Here is a 16,506-nt window from a genome sequence, read left to right as displayed (position 1 = left end):
ACAAACTTGATGATGGTGTTGGAGCCGTGCGCAGCCATACAATAATGGGTCAACAGGGAGTACAGGAGGGGACTAAGCACACATCCTGGGGGGGGCTGTGTTGATGGCCAGTGCGGCGGATGTGTTGCTGCCTACCCTCACCACCTGGGGATGGCCCGTCAGGAAGTCCAGGATCCAGTTGCAGAGGGAGATGTTCAGTCCCAGGGTCCTTAGTTTGGTTATGAGCTTGGCGGAGACTATGGTGTTGAATGCTGAACTGTAATCGATGAACAGCATTCATACATAGGTATTAGGTGAGGGCAGTGTGGAGCGCAATAAAGATTGTGACGTCTTTGGATCTGTTGGGGCGGCATGCGGATTGAGTGGGTCCAGGGTGTCTGGGATGATGATGTGGATGTGAGCCATGAACAGCCTTTCAAAGCATTTCATGTAACTTGCGGTAAAATGAAATGCACCTTACAGTCACACGAGTAGACATTTAATATAATTATTTAGCATTTCAGATAAATGCTGAGGCTTATACTGGTTTGCTTTATCCACCACACACTCTAATGAAGCCAGTGTACACTACTCTACAGTAAAGTTTGTCATTGAAAGCGTTTGGACCTTTCTGGGAACAGAATATCTGTTTGTGAAGAGGACATGTAAGACCTTGAATCTATTCTCAATCCATTCAAAGACAAGGTGAGCTCTGACAGGGTCTGCGTCCCATAACGGAACCCTATTCCCTATGGACTACTTATGTCCAGGGCTCTTGTCAAAATTAGTGCACTCTATAGGGAATAGGGTGCTATTTGGGATATTGTCAGTGTCTCAGAATTGGACATGAATCACTCTTTCAATAAAATATGAATGTATTTTATTTTCTCAGACATTATACTAGAAGGGAATAGATGCTTAGAAGGAGAGAAACAGACCTGTCTGTCATGTTCTCTGTTGTCTTTAGATTTCCAGATTGTTCAAATTATGCTTTTGACATACATAATTATGTTGTGGAATGGTGTGGAATGATGTGTTGTCCACAGTATCCTGCACTTCTTAATGTACACTGTAAAACATTTAGTGTAAAATTGACAGTAACTTACTGACTGCAATTGGCCAATAAGTTACTAACATATTTTACAGTCCAGCTACTGTAATCCATTTTACGGTACCAGAAATGTCCCTGTAATATAATTTACAGTATGTTACTGGAATTGCCCATGCAGCGACATATTACCCAGTGTTCTTAGTAAGTTTTCATTTTTACATTTACATTTTGGTTATTTAGTAGGGCGCTCTTGTTATTAGCAACTTACACTCAGTGCAGTCACAGTCACAGTCACAGCAAGTAAAATGTTTCCTTAACGGTTACTGAAAATGTTGTAGTTAAGGACCACACCAGATGCTGACTGTTACTTTTGACCCCCCTCCCTTTGTTCAGGAACACATTATTCAATTTCTGTTAGTCACATGTCTGTGGAACATGTTCAGTTTATGTCTCAGTTGTTGAATCTTGTTATGTTCATACAAATATTTACACATGTTAAGTTTGCTTAAAATAAACACAGTTGACAGTGAGAGAATGTTTCTTTTTTTGTTTATTATTGTTAGACCACCACTGGCACATGACTTAAATTGGTACAGCATTCTCAAACACAGGTACAACAAATTTAGCCTCTTACAAGTATCGCCTTAAAATATGTTAATGAGACAGAGACTCGTTCCCTGCCCACAACATTTTCCCACAATGCACCATAATTAATACTATGAAACACATTTAAGGTATTTTACTGTGCATTCTACAGTGTTTTACTGTTGAAATTAGAGAAAGGTCTTACAGTGTGCTGTAAAACAAATGTACGGTATTTTACTGTGCAATCTATGGAAATCTACTGTATTCAGTTTATACAGTATCATACTTGTCACGGCTTTCATTGTGTGAAGGAGGAGCGGACCAAAATGCAGCGTAGTTGTGATTCATTTCATTTAATAAGGAAACTACACACGATTAAACTAACAAAAGTACGAAAACCGAACCCAGCCCTATCTGGTGCAAAACACAGAGACAAGAACAATCACCCACAAACACACAGTGAAACCCAGGCTACCTAAATATGGTTCCCAATCACAGACAATGACTAACACCTGCCCCTGATTGAGAAACATATCAGGCCAAACACAGAAATAGACAAACAAGACATCCAACATAGAATGCCCACTCAGATCACCCCCTGACCAATCAAAACATAGAAACATACAAAGTAAACTATGGCCAGGGCGTGACAATACTATTGATTAATACTGTAAATTACTGATAAAATTATAAAACAGTGTATACTTTCAGCATTTCAATAAACATGTTATACATACGATTATTTCCTCGAGTACCATGCAGTCAAGGCACACTTTCCAATGGCAAATACATACATGGTTAGTCATGTGATTATTGGTATTCAATCTGCAGTTAGCTTGTACTATACATTAAATAACCATACAGTCTGCCTGCTGTCCTCCCTTTCTGATTCAGCATGTGGTTAATATATTGTGACACATTGATACATTGAATACAGTCTGCCTGCTGTCTTCCCTTTCTGATTCAACACGTGGTTAATATATTGTGACAGCCAGACAGGCTGTTGAATGAATGCCCACAAATGCATCTCACATGTCACCCTATTCCCTATGTAGTGCACTTCTTCTGGTCAAAAATAGTGCACTATATAGGGAACAGGGTTACATTTGGGTTGCAAGCCTTTGTGAATACCCTTTGCTGCAGGGGGAGAGATTGCATTGGTTGCAGGGTAGCAGTGAAACAAATAAGCACTGGGATGTGTGAGGAGGAGTATGATAAAGTTGCTTCATAAGTTGCAGAACATTGTGTGTGTGGAATCATTATGAGGCATTAGGCCTCTGGAGGCTGCTATGGTTTTATTGGCTCGCCTCATGCAGCAAAGTCTCATCCATTAAACAAATCAGGGACTTATGTATTAGATTAGCTACACCACTGGCATCATGGGAGCAGAAGCAGGCAGGCAGGTAGACAAACACACACACACACACACACACACACACACACACACACAACACACACAAAAACTTTATCGTTTTATGATTCTGTTTCATAATAATCTGTGGAATAAATGATGTAATTGACAGCATTAAGAAGATACTGTCAGAGGAGCGATCTTTAAAATATATATAATGAAATTGAAGAAAAAAATAGAGTGGGCTGAATTGCATTTGAGGTATTATTAAAATGATAAACGGCAGTCACTGGAGTTGCTTAAGAGCGAGAATAAGCCGCAGCCCCTATTCAAATTGAAAACTAATTTTAATATTTCTTAATCACTTGTCAGTGATATTAAATGCTCATCACACTGAGTCGTATTTTAATAACAATGTGTCTAAATGATAAGATGTTCCAATGTGTCAAATTAAAAGACACTGAGACAGTAAACTTGTTGGTACCTGCTTGAGTCATTGTGTGTATCCCACCCTATTCTCTATGTAGTTCACTACATGTCACCAGGACCCATAGGGCTCTGGTCAAAAGTAGCACACTATAAAGGGAATAGGGTGCCATTTGGGAGGCATGCATTGAGTCATCCCACCTGCTAGCTTTATGCTAAATGCATCATGACACTGTGACCTCTGAGGTGATAGTCTACCTCCCCCCTGTGGTGAAAGGTCAGAACTACAGTTGCAGTGCTGAAGATGTCAGGCAGTTCAATGTGTCATTATTCATTTTGCACTCAAGCAGAAAACAGTCCTTAGTGACTTTCTGCAAAGTGAGCATTGCAAACTTCCAATGTTCAAAGTCTTTGGGGAAGGACTCAAGGATCATTTGAAGAGAACATGAAAGAAGGACATAAAGTTAAACAGGTCCATTTGCTTAACATTTAAAGGTCCTGAACAGTCATTCTGAAAACTACTTTCTCTCCCATGGCTAACTACCAGGAAGTTTAAAAAGAAAAGCTGAGTGGGCGGAGCTTATATTCATTACCTCGCCTTTATTGAAAGCTCTTTGAAAGGCCTACTGTATGTCAAGCAATTTGGAATCAGTGAGCATTGTAATACACAAAGCAATTCAAAGCAATTCAAACAACATTTAAATTATATCAATTATACATGTATATAAAATATATATATTTATATGAATATACACATTTGAAGTTGGAAGTTTACATACACTTAGGCTGGAGTCATTAAAACTTGTTTTTCATCCACTCCACAAATGTCTTGTTAACAAACTATATTTCTGGCAAATCAGTTAAGACATCTACTTTGTGTATGACACAAGTCATTTTTCCAACAATTGTTTACAGACAGATTATTTCATTTCTAATTCACTGTATCACAATTCCAATGGGTCAGAAGTTTACATACACTAAGTTGACTGTGCCTTTAAACAGCTTGGAAAATTCCAGAAAATTATGTCATGGCTTTAGAAGCTTCTGATAGGCTAATTGACATTATTTAAATCAATTGGAGGTGTACCTGTAGATGTATTTCAAGGCCTACCTTCAAACTCAGTGCCTCTTTGCGTGACAGCATGGGAAAATCAAAAGAAATCAGCCAAGACCTCAAAAACAAAATTTGTAGACCTCCACAATTCTGGTTCCTCCTTGGGAGCAATTTCCAAAGCCTGAAGGTACCACGTTCATCTGTTCAAACAATAGTACTCAAGCATAAACACCATGGGACCATGCAGCCGTCTTGTGAAGATTCTGGAGAAACAGCTACAAAAGTATCTATATCCACAGTAAAACGAGTCCTAAATCGACATAACCTGAAAGGCCACTCAGCAAGGAAGAAGCCACTGTTCCACAACCACCATAAAAAAGCCAGACTATGGTTTGCAACTGCACATGGGTACAGAGATCATACTTTTTAGAGAAATGTTCTCTGGTCTGATGAAACAAAAATAAACTGTTTGTTCATAATGACCATTGTTATGTTTGGAGGAAAAAGGGGAGGCTTCCAAGCCGAAGCACACCATCCCAACCGTGAAGCCAATTGCACACTCCCTCAAAACTGTAGACATCTGTGGCATTGTGTTGTGTGACAAAACTGCACATTTTAGTGGCCTTTTAATGTCCCCAGCATAAGGTGCACCTGTATAATGATGTCAGGTGGATGGGTTATCTTGGCTAAGGAGATATGCTTGCGGACACAGATGTAACGGATGTGTGCACAACTTGTTTGAGATTTTTTTTTTGTTATGCATATTGAACATTTCTGGAATCTTTAATTTCAGCTCATGAAACATGGGACACTACACATGTTGTGCTAATTTTTTTGTTCAGTCTCGAAGCAACAGTCCCTTTCCATAGTTAAAAAAGTACCTAATATTATGTCTGCCAGTCATCATTGTAGGCCAGGTTTCCTTACAAATCAACACATTAATATGTGTACCTTATCATTTACCTCTACAGTCCTCTTTAACATTGTAACATGAATATTCATAATACAGTTTAATTCAGGGAAAAACAACATGCAGAAGGCTTGGTGGTGGTGGTGGTTGTTGTGGTGGTGGTTGTTGTTGTGGTTGTTGTGGTTGTTGTGGTTGTTGTGGTTGTTGTGGTTGTTGTGGTTGTGGTTGTGCATCCTATGTCCACCCAACATAGAACAATTTGCATTTCTGACCAGACTGCTTTGGCATATTGCAGCTCAGAGGGTGTTCACACCTCACTTGAGGTGTGACAGAGAGAGAGGAGTGTTATTGAGAGGTAGGTCATTCTGATGTTCTGATGTGGACAGACACTATTTACGTTCTATCCAATGACTCGAACTTCAGCTGTCATTTGTTTTGTTTTTTATTCAAAGGTCAAAGCTGAATCACAACGAATTCAGTCCTATTCTAAACAACACATTATCTAAGACAATAAATACCATTGCCTGTGCTACTCATAATATTATTACTGATTATCACTTAGATATCTGTCTCTAGAAATCTATTTTAAGTGGTAAGAAAAAATGCCTGTATATAGTTTATTGTGCTTACATGTTTGTCTCCCAAAACAGGTATTATACATAATTTTGACAAGCAATATGTTTTTCTAGACTGTGAGACAGGTGCGAGGGGCACGACAGGAACCGACGCAACAAATTCAATAATTTTGGCAACTTCAAAGAGCCAATGGGAGCCTCCCTGGAGTTCTAGGAGGCGGGCTTCAATAAATCAGCACTACTGTCGACCAATCCTGTTGACTGTGGGAGGACACAAACATGCAAGGGGGTGTGTCTCTTAGACTGCGAGACGTCGCTTCGTGCACTATCCAACTCCGAGAGAGTATTGGCATGATGAGCATTGCTTTACTATTTTGACAAGCCATATTACAGCGCTACTTTGGAACCTGGTTGGAAGCAAATCAATCTGTTTGAACTTTTATTCACGAGACATAAATAAACCAGACCGGGAGAAGAAGTAGTTGGACTAATTAGCCTACTAACCCAAAATCAATAACCTAACTGTAAACTGACACAACAAGCTACGTCTACATTTTCATCTTTTTCAATCCGAAAGGGTTTTTGCTTCTGGACATGTGAATCAAAGGAGTTATTGAGAACCCCTGAAAATGAAGCTACTAGCATCGGTTCTGTGTTGCTTCGGCTTTCTGCTCACTTCTGCGATGTTTCGGACAAGCTCTTCACAAGCAGGTGAGTGAGTGACTGACATTTCGGTGTCTGCCTGGCTGATGCGCAGCGCAATGTGTTTGGCTACCCTTATCACTCGTGCGCGTTGCGCACGGAACAAAGTGTTATTTTGTGTGCCGCAACAGTCCCCACACATTTGTCCGTTTTGTTTCAAATGTATCGGGGTTGTACTTTAAATTGTCTATACCCTCTATGTTGATTTTCGTTCATATCTGCTATAAAATCACCCTGGCTCCATTGAAAATGTGTGTTTGCACTGAATGTTCGTCACACGTGTCCTTTGGCTTGGACAAACAGTGGACATCACATCACTGAGACCAAACCGAGACCAAGTCCAATCTATCCTCCTGGCTCCTGCTACTGCTTCATTATTCTCATATCGCGTCGTCCTTCGCTCTGTGAGAGTAAAGGGTGGTGGTGGGCATTTATAGTGTGCATCTGTCCGTCTTGGTGTGGTTGTTTGTTTTCAGAGAAAAACAACGTGTTTTGTTGGCTTTGGTGTCCCAGGTACTTTTGTCATTTTGAAAGGGCACATTTATTATTATTATTATTTCTTTATACTAATTGGTAATAACAATTGCTGGCTATTCTTATTCTACTGGTACTTATTGTTATTATTATTATTATCAGTTGTTGTAGGCTTAGTAGTAATATATAAATAGTAGTAGTAGTAGTAGTAGTATATACATAGTGGTAGTATAAGTTATGGAATAAAAATATAATATATCCAATAAGCGAGTATTGTATAGAACTGAACTTAATTTTTTACATTGCTCACATTTATTGGCGGTCCCTGCTTGGAACAGAGCAGCTCTCCACAAGGTGGTAGTGTAGTATGAACCGGAGAGAAACGCTCTGGAAATCTTTATCCTCAGCTCCGAGCCATGCAAAGTGACAGAGCGCGCGCAGACTGATTGACTGACACACACACACACACACACACACACACACACACACACACACACACACACACACACACACACACACACACACACACACACACACACACACACACACACACACACACACACACACACACAACAGAGTGATGGAGAGAGCGCTTTTGTGAGCACGGACCATAGACACAAACCAATACTTAATTGGTCATTTAATTTTTTTTCTTCTAAAAACTGTTGTTATAGTAAAACAGATTTGGCAGGTGTTCTCAACTTCTAAACATCTTATAGACCTGTGAACAGCAAAGAATTAACCATAGCACCACACACTCCTGTGCATGCGGGTTGTTCAAAACTACACATGCAATAAAGCCGGGACGACAGGACGTTGATTGAATAGCCTTTAGATAAAAAAGTGGTTGAAAGATAAGAGGACAGGGGAGGGAATAAATAGCCTAATCTGTCCGTGCTACATTTCTGATTAGACCTGTTACCCGATTACCTACACATTTTGTCTGAGTAATTATTAAAACATGATTAGAACAATAAAATATTGTTGTCAAAATGTGACATCATTTTAAGTAGTATTTCTCGATTCCAGACTTCCAGGCAATTACTTAAGCTCTTTCTACTGTCTATATATCAGACTGAAATTGTGTGCCATATTGATGCTTCATCTGCTGCAATTTGCGCTTGCGTGTGTGAGTGTATGTATTGGTCTATGTGTAGCCTTGTGTTTGCGTGTATTATGATCCCCAACATCCACTGGACAGGATGCAAAGCACGAGGTGTTGTGAGGCGAGAGAGGCATACCTCAGCACTTCAACCCTGCCACGTGTACCACTGGGTGTTTCACAGCTGCCCCTCTGATATAACGCACCGGGTGCAAATCCTTCTTTGGAGTTATGTTGCTTACTAACAGAAGCTCTATATGACATTTACAGACGGGCTTGGCCCAATGATGTATATAAACCCTGGATTGCGCATTCTATATATTGGCCATTAAGAGGCCTTGACGCCATCATTCGACCATATTGGCACTCCCCAGTAGTAGAAGTCCTCCATAGAAATTAATGGAATTCTACAGTATTTCAATTATGTTTCAAGGGCAAAATTATACTGAACGAAAATATACACGCAATATGTAAAGTGTTGGTCCCATGTTTCATGAGCTGAAATAAAAAATAAAAAAAATGTTCCATAGCACTAAAAGCTTATTTCTCCCAAATTCTGTGTACAAATTTGTTTACATCCCTCTTAATGAGCATTTCTCATCTGCCAAGATAATCCAGCTCCCTGACAGGAGTGGAATATCAAGAAGTTGATTAAACAGCATACTCATTACACAGGTGCACTGTGTGCTGGAGACAACACAATGCCATAGATGTCTCAAGATTTGAGGGAGTGTGCCAATTGCAGGAATGTCCACCAGAGCTATTGCCAGAGATGTTCAATTCTCTACCATAAGCCGCCATAAGCCGCCGTCAACGTCGTTTTAGAGAATTTGGCAGTACATCCAACAGGCCTCACAACCGCACACCACGTTTAAGCAGGTCAGCTCTGGACCTCCACATCCGTTCAGCTGTGGGATCTGGTGCTGCCCCTCCCCCTTTTTGTGGTGAAAAACTCATTCTGATTGGCTGCAAATGGCTGCAGCTCTGCCCAGTCATGTGAAATCCATAGATTAGGGCCTAATGGATTTATTTCAATTGACTGATAACTGTAACTCAGTATGTTCATATTTTTTTCCAGTGGGTACATGTGTTTGTATTTTTGGAGTGGTGACAGTAACATTTCTTTTTATATATGTTTTGTGAGTAGCTCACATAATATAATTTCAAAGTATGCATTAAGGTGTCTGTAATATAATAAATGTGTCATGAATGAAGACATTATTAAATGCATTTCTATAGTTTCCTAAATATTTTTTTTTACATTGGGGAGTGCCAAAATGGGGACAAGGTGGCATCAACACAGTGCCCCCTATTAGTCATCAAGTGTATAAATATATAATTGGTTCAGCGCATCTTAGTGCAGTGGCGGTCATGAAATTTGGTGATTGTGAAGCAAATAACTGCCGGTCTCACGGTAATTGAACAGTAATTAACATAAACACATTTTGCATGTCCTGGCTTCTTCTCATAGCCTACAAGACACTGATGCAGACCTTTGAAATATCTACATTTGGAAAAGTAAAAAAAATCCAGCACAATAAATCCATTATTTATTTTAGACAGGTCTAAAGAATCATAATATGAAGAAAACATAATATGAAGAAAAATATGAAGAAGAGAATAGCATACTCTGATGTTAGGCCCTGATCTGGTTATGCAAAATGGCTGTGGGCTACACTAGTTCATTTAGCAGACAAGATTTGCTTAGAATTCTGTGGCATTATTTTATATTATTTTATAGTATGAAGGATACAATTGAACGTAGCTGAATAAAATAGAAAGGATATTTTCTCTGAAGTATTTGAGGGAGTGCGCACATGCGGCTATTCTGTGTTGAGTGTTAACAAAGAAACAGGAACTTCTATATGCTTTATTTAGAGTTATTTATGCAACTTTAGTTGTGATACAAACATTGGGCTATATGTTTAGATTTTTTAAAATATATTCTAAGGCTGCATGATGAGACTCTAATTCATTGAACTTTTCACACTTGATCAACAATCAAATAGTGGAGAACCATTGATATAATATTTTTTTCCAGTGAATTGTTTGAATGTTTGACTTGTGGACGTTGTATGCCTCAGTAACATGGCATGGGAATATAGAGCGCCATCTCAGACGCCACGAGTGTTTGCCGTCTTTGCTACCTTCAGACAACATTCTGCTCTGAAGGAAGTGCAATTGCCATGAAAGAAGGGAAATAGGAAATAATAAATGAATGATCTGGTCTTATTAATATTTATTGAATTACAAAAAATACCCCAATTTAATTTTGGCCTTCATCGAGGGAAATAGAATGTAGTCTCTGCTAGGATGTTTTGATCCTTTTTCATCATGAACCATATTTAATGTTTGCCTAGGGCTATATCCCCCTGGTATTTTCAGTTGCACTATGTTTGAAATGTTACAGTTTATCAATCTAATTAATGTACATGAAGGATAATACATGACTAAGGTAATTTCATGTTTTCAGATTTTAATGTCAGATGAGTGAATGAATGAATTACATTTTATTTACGTGTCAGTTGGCAACCCATCCCTTATCGCCAGTTGGCAACCCATCCCTTATCGCCAGTTGGCAACCCATCCCTTATCGCCAGTTGGCAACCCATCCCTTATCGCCAGTTGGCAACCCATCCCTTATCGCCAGTTGGCAACCCATCCCTTATCACCAGTTGGCAACCCATCCCTTATCGTCAGTTGGAAACCCATCCCTTATCGCCAGTTGGCAACCCATCCCTTATCGCCAGTTGGCAACCCATCCCTTATCGTCAGTTGGCAACCCATCCCTTATCGCCAGTTGGCAACCCATTCCTTATCGCCAGTTGGCAACCCATCCCTTATCGCCAGTTGGCAACCAATCCCTTATCGCCAGTTGGCAACCCATCCCTTATCGCCAGTTGGCAACCCATCCCTTATCGCCAGTTGGCAACCCATCCCTTATCGCCAGTTGGCAACCCATCCCTTATGGGATTATTTAACACATAAACAAACATTACAATAATTCACTGTGATAATTCAGTGATAATTCTTATTCCGGTGTTCTCTGCATTAGAGATGGCCTTGGTTCATGTGCTGTCAATATTCTGAATTATTACCCTGGCTATCTCCACGTACAGAGCAGAGGCTACAGTAGCTGAAATGACATGGAGAAGTTGTTTGGTTGACATTTGATTGTTTCCATTATTATGCCCTTCTTAAGTTCATAGTACATCTAAATGTTTCCATGGCCTGACTGACTCAGACAGGGCGGCTGGACTATGGAGAAAGGGAATGTGTTGTAGCTTGTGGCTTTCACAATTTCTAAACTACGTCACTTGTGTTCCCCCTATCTAGCAAAAAAGAATGATGTCATTTTCTGTCCACACGGCAATACGCCACCAACACACACATACCCTCTTATTCATTTCTCTCCCGTCTTTGTCTATGAAAGAAGATGTGACCTCTGTGTCTCTGGCACTCAGCTGGAAGAACAGCAAGCCTTGATTCCCAGGCGATCTCCTCCGTAGCCAAATGGAGGCAGACTAGCGGGCTGCTTGTGAGGCGCTCTGCACAAGCTGCTGTATGCGCTAGCTGCTCTCTGAGTTAACTGTCTCACTCAGATGCAGAACATGCACTACACACAGCAACAGTGTCCCCCACTCTGCTGAAGAGAGCAGCGTCAAAAACAGTGACACTAGGAGACACGTGTTTGTACGTGTGTGCATGTGTGTGTGTGCATGTGTGTGTGCGTGCGTGCGTGTGCGTGTGCGTGCGTGCGTGTGTGCGTGCGTGTGTGTGTGTGTGTGTGTGTGAGGGAGTACAGTGGCTTCGAAAGGGGGGAGTGATAGGGCATAGATATTATGTTTTGAGTTGACGGTTGTTTTCTGTCCCCCAGTATTAGATCCAGTGAGTGTTGATCAGAGAGAGAGTAGCCTACCTGACCTCTGCATCACCCTTAACACTCATATGTCACATGTGCTATACAGCTATACAGCTATGCACCGCACAAGGACGGGCAGTAGGGCACATGTGTTTTGCCAGCGTCATTGTCATCCATCAAAATGTCCCCCGCTTGAGAATTTCTTAATTGAATTCTGAGCACCGTCCTAGGCCGAGGTCCACAAGACAGTAATTCATCACATGGAGCCTAGTCCTACTGCTGCACATGAGATTGCAAATCATGTATGTGTGATTAAGGCTAAGTCGGCTACATGAGACAATTAAACCAATTTGCTTTTAATTAGGCCATGTGAGTTTCCCTCTTTCTGTCACTGTCTTTCAGTCTCTGTCTCTCTCTCTCTCTCTTTCTCCTACTGTATCTTCTCTCTCTCTCTTTTTCTTCCTCTCTCTTCCCCTCCTCTCTTTCTGTCTCTCGCTCTCTCTCACTTTCTCTCTCCTCTTCATTTTCATAATGCTTTATCTATGGTTTCAGTAGCTCCACGCTCTTCTCTGAAAGTCAATCTTCTTTTTATTCTTCTTTTTCTTGATTATTTACAGCAGTATATTTGACCTGACGAAGATCCTTGTTGGATTGAGACGTTGTCAATAAAGGTGGCAAACTGGGAGCATATTCAGTGTGTGTGCCTCTCTGCAGGGCCGGCCATGGACGTTCTGCCACCCTCGGTGAGACAGAAATCTGCTGCCCCCCCAATATGTTTGGCATTGGGCCAGTTTTTTCCTCCGCTAAAAGTCGGAGGAACAGAACATAATAGCAGCCCAATTAATAGGCCTATGCTACAACATCGACAGGGCTGTAGTGGAGTGGGTCGAGAGTTTCAAGTTCCTTGGTGTCCACATCACCAACAAACTATCATGGTCCAAACATACCAAGACAGTAATGAAGAGGCCACGTCAAAACCTCTTCCCCCTCAGGAGACTGAAAAGATTTGGCATGGGTCCCCAGATCCTCAAAAGATTCTACAGATGCACCATCGAGAGCATCTGGTTGCATCACTGCCTGGTATGGCAACTGTTCGGCATCTGACCATAAGGTGCTACAGAGGGTAGTGCGAACGGCCCAGTACATCACTGGGGCCAAGCTTCCTGTCATCCAGAACCTCTATACCAAGCGGTGTCAGAGGAAGGCCTTAAATATTGTCAAAGACTCCAGCCACCCTAGTCATTGACGGTTCTCTCTGCTACCGCACTGCAAGCGTTACCAGAGCGCCAAGACTTGGTCCAAGAGGCTTCTTAACAGCTTCTACCCCAAGCCAAAAGACTCCTGAAAATCTAATCAAATGGCTACCCAAACAATTTGCACCCCCCCCTCTTTTACATCGCTGCTACTCTCTGTTGTTATCATCTATGCATAGTCACTTTAATAACTCTACCTACATGTACATATTACCTCAACTAACCGGTGCCCCCGGACATTGACTCTGTAACGGTACCCCGGTATATAGTCTTGCTATTGTTATTTTACTGCTTCTCTTTAATTTCTTGTTACTTTTATTTCTTATTCTTATCCGTATTTTTAAAATCTCCATTGTTGGTTAGGGGCTCGTATGTAAGCAATTCACTGTTGTATTCGGCGCATGTGACTAATACAATTTGATTTGATGTGATTTGGCTATACCGACATCTATGGATAGGATAATTGTGTCTGTCAAACAGGTAGGATTTAACACATCTTTTTTTGGAAGATGAAGAAATAAGCTCCAACCATCTATGTAATTGCCCATGTTTATGCCCATAAACTGTTTCTGTGGACACGTGCACATATAGGAGGTCCCTTACCATGCAGAAGGGAATGTTACTTTAACCCCTGCATCGGAGAGCTACGTTGTTGCTATCACTATGCAACCTGCTACCTGTAGTAGGAAAACAAGTTTCTTATTAATAATATCCCACATGTTTTCTCACATGGCACGACCCCATAATTGTTACAATTACAATAAAAAATAACACTACATATTTAACATATATTTTAATGTTCCTGTAGAACTGTAAAACAGAGTAAGATCATTTGAGCCTTGGCGGGCCTCGTTTCGCTGGAGCAGTGTAAAATAAGCTTTAGGTCAATGACCCAAAAATTCCCAATTTTCTTTCTTTCTTTTTTTATTTCACCTTTATTTAACCAGGTAGTCTAGTTGAGAGCAAGTTCTCATTTACAACTGCGACCTGGCCAAGATAAAGCATAGCAGTGTGAACAGACAACAACACAGAGTTACATATGGAGTAAACAATTAACAAGTCAATAACACAGTAGAAAAAAAGAAAAGAAAGAAAAAAGCGAGTCTATATACATTGTGTGCAAAAGGCATGAGGAGGTAGGCGAATAATTACAATTTTGCAGATTAACACTGAAGTGATAAATGATCAGATGGTCATGTACAGGTAGAGATACTAGTGTGCAAAAGAGCAGAAAAGTAAATAAATATAAACAGTATGGGGATGAGGTAGGTAAATTGGGTGGGCTATTTACCGATGGACTATGTACAGCTGCAGCGATCGGTTAGCTGCTCAGATAGCAGATGTTTGAAGTTGGTGAGGGAGATAAAAGTCTCCAACTTCAGTGATTTTTGCAATTCGTTCCAGTCACAGGCAGCAGAGAACTGGAACGAAAGGCGGCCAAATGAGGTGTTGGCTTTAGGGATGATCAGTGAGATACACCTGCTGGAGCGCGTGCTACGGGTGGGCGTTGCCATCGTGACCAGTGAACTGAGATAAGGTGGAGCTTTACCTAGCATGGACTTGTAGATGACGTGGAGCCAGTGGGTCTGGCGACGAATATGTAGCGAGGGCCAGCCGACTAGAGCATACAGGTCGCAGTGGTGGGTGGTATAAGGTGCTTTAGTAACAAAACGGATGGCACTGTGATAAACTGCATCCAGTTTGCTGAGTAGAGTATTGGAAGCTATTTTGTAGATTACATCGCCGAAGTCGAGGATCGGTAGGATAGTCAGTTTTACTAGGGTAAGTTTGGCGGCGTGAGTGAAGGAGGCTTTGTTGCGGAATAGAAAGCCGACTCTAGATTTGATTTTAGATTGGAGATGTTTGAAATGAGTCTGGAAGGAGAGTTTACAGTCTAGCCAGACACCTAGGTGCTTATAGATGTCCACATATTCTAGGTCGGAACCATCCAGGGTGGTGATGCTAGTCGGGCGTGCGGGTGCAGGCAGCGAACGGTTGAAAAGTATGCATTTGGTTTTACTGGCGTTTAAGAGCAGTTTGAGGCCACGGAAGGAGTGTTGTATGGCATTGAAGCTCGTTTGGAGGTTAGATAGCACAGTGTCCAAGGTAGGGCCAGAAGTATACAGAATGGTGTCGTCTGCGTAGAGGTGGATCAGGGAATCGCACGCAGCAAGAGCAACATCATTGATATATACAGAGAAAAGAGTCGGCCCGAGAATTGAACCCTGTGGCACCCCCATAGAGACTGCCAGAGGACCGGACAACATGCCCTCCGATTTGACACACTGAACTCTGTCTGCAAATTAGTTGGTGAACCAGGCAAGGTAGTCATTAGAAATACAGAGGCTACTGAGTCTGCCGATAAGAATATGGTGATTGACAGAGTCGAAAGCCTTGGCCAGGTCGATGAAGACGGCTGCACAGTACTGTTTTTTATCAATGGCGGTTATGATATCGTTTAGTATCTTTGATTGTCCAACATCAGCATTTATTTATTTAATCTCCACCTCGAGTGGCCTCTCCTCTCATGTGGTGCTGCATTGCGGTCAGCCATGTTTTCTCTCGGTAGCTGTCCATGGTCCTGAAATCAAATCATCTGAGTTTGATTGGACACCAGCCTGATCTCCAGCTCCTTCCACATCTGGAAACTATCCAGGTGGTCATGCGACTCCTCATGCGAGCTGAGTAGGTGGGACTGATTCTTCCAGTCCCTGGTTCCATCACTGACCAGCGCAGATTTGCAATCGTGTGAAAAACGTTTGCAGCAAAAACAGAAGTCTGCATCGTTTTGCTTGGAATAGACAAGCTTTGGTCTCTCCACTCTCTCTCTGTTCGCCATCCTCCTATTGTAGTGGGACACCGAAACCTTTCGTTGCCCCTCATCTCTTGGGAAATTCCCCTCCTTATCCTGATGTGGCCCAGCCTGCACTAACATATCCCCTAAAGATCTATTCATATATTTTGGCCACTCACAGGTATCTTTTATGTTTTTTTTGTCTGGGAGTCGGATTTAGCAGCAGCACCACCACTGTCATCAGGGACGGGGAGTCTGGGTCCAAGATACTAGGGTCTGCAATGTTTGGAGGTGTGGTTAGGCCTGGTACGACCACTTGTTCTTGTCCAGCCGGAGAGCTGTCATCATCAGTGGAAGTGTGTGGCTCAGACTTCCCCGGTTTGCCCTC

General features: G+C 41.5%; 1 protein-coding gene across 1 annotated transcript in view; it reads left to right on the top strand.

The window, feature by feature from the left end:
- Positions 1–6,280: 6,280 nt before the first annotated feature.
- Positions 6,281–16,506, top strand: part of LOC135547567 (receptor tyrosine-protein kinase erbB-4-like) — a 638,243-nt gene continuing 628,017 nt past the window's right edge. Inside the window, exon 1 of the mRNA XM_064976681.1 lies at positions 6,281–6,642. Coding sequence (XP_064832753.1) covers positions 6,561–6,642 — 82 coding nt within the window. The 5' untranslated portion in view covers positions 6,281–6,560. The remainder of the gene's footprint in view (positions 6,643–16,506) is intronic.

The sequence above is a fragment of the Oncorhynchus masou genome, chromosome 10 (assembly GCF_036934945.1).
Source record: "Oncorhynchus masou masou isolate Uvic2021 chromosome 10, UVic_Omas_1.1, whole genome shotgun sequence".
NCBI classification, from domain to species: domain Eukaryota; kingdom Metazoa; phylum Chordata; class Actinopteri; order Salmoniformes; family Salmonidae; genus Oncorhynchus; species Oncorhynchus masou.
This window is presented reverse-complemented; position numbering and strand designations above follow the sequence as displayed.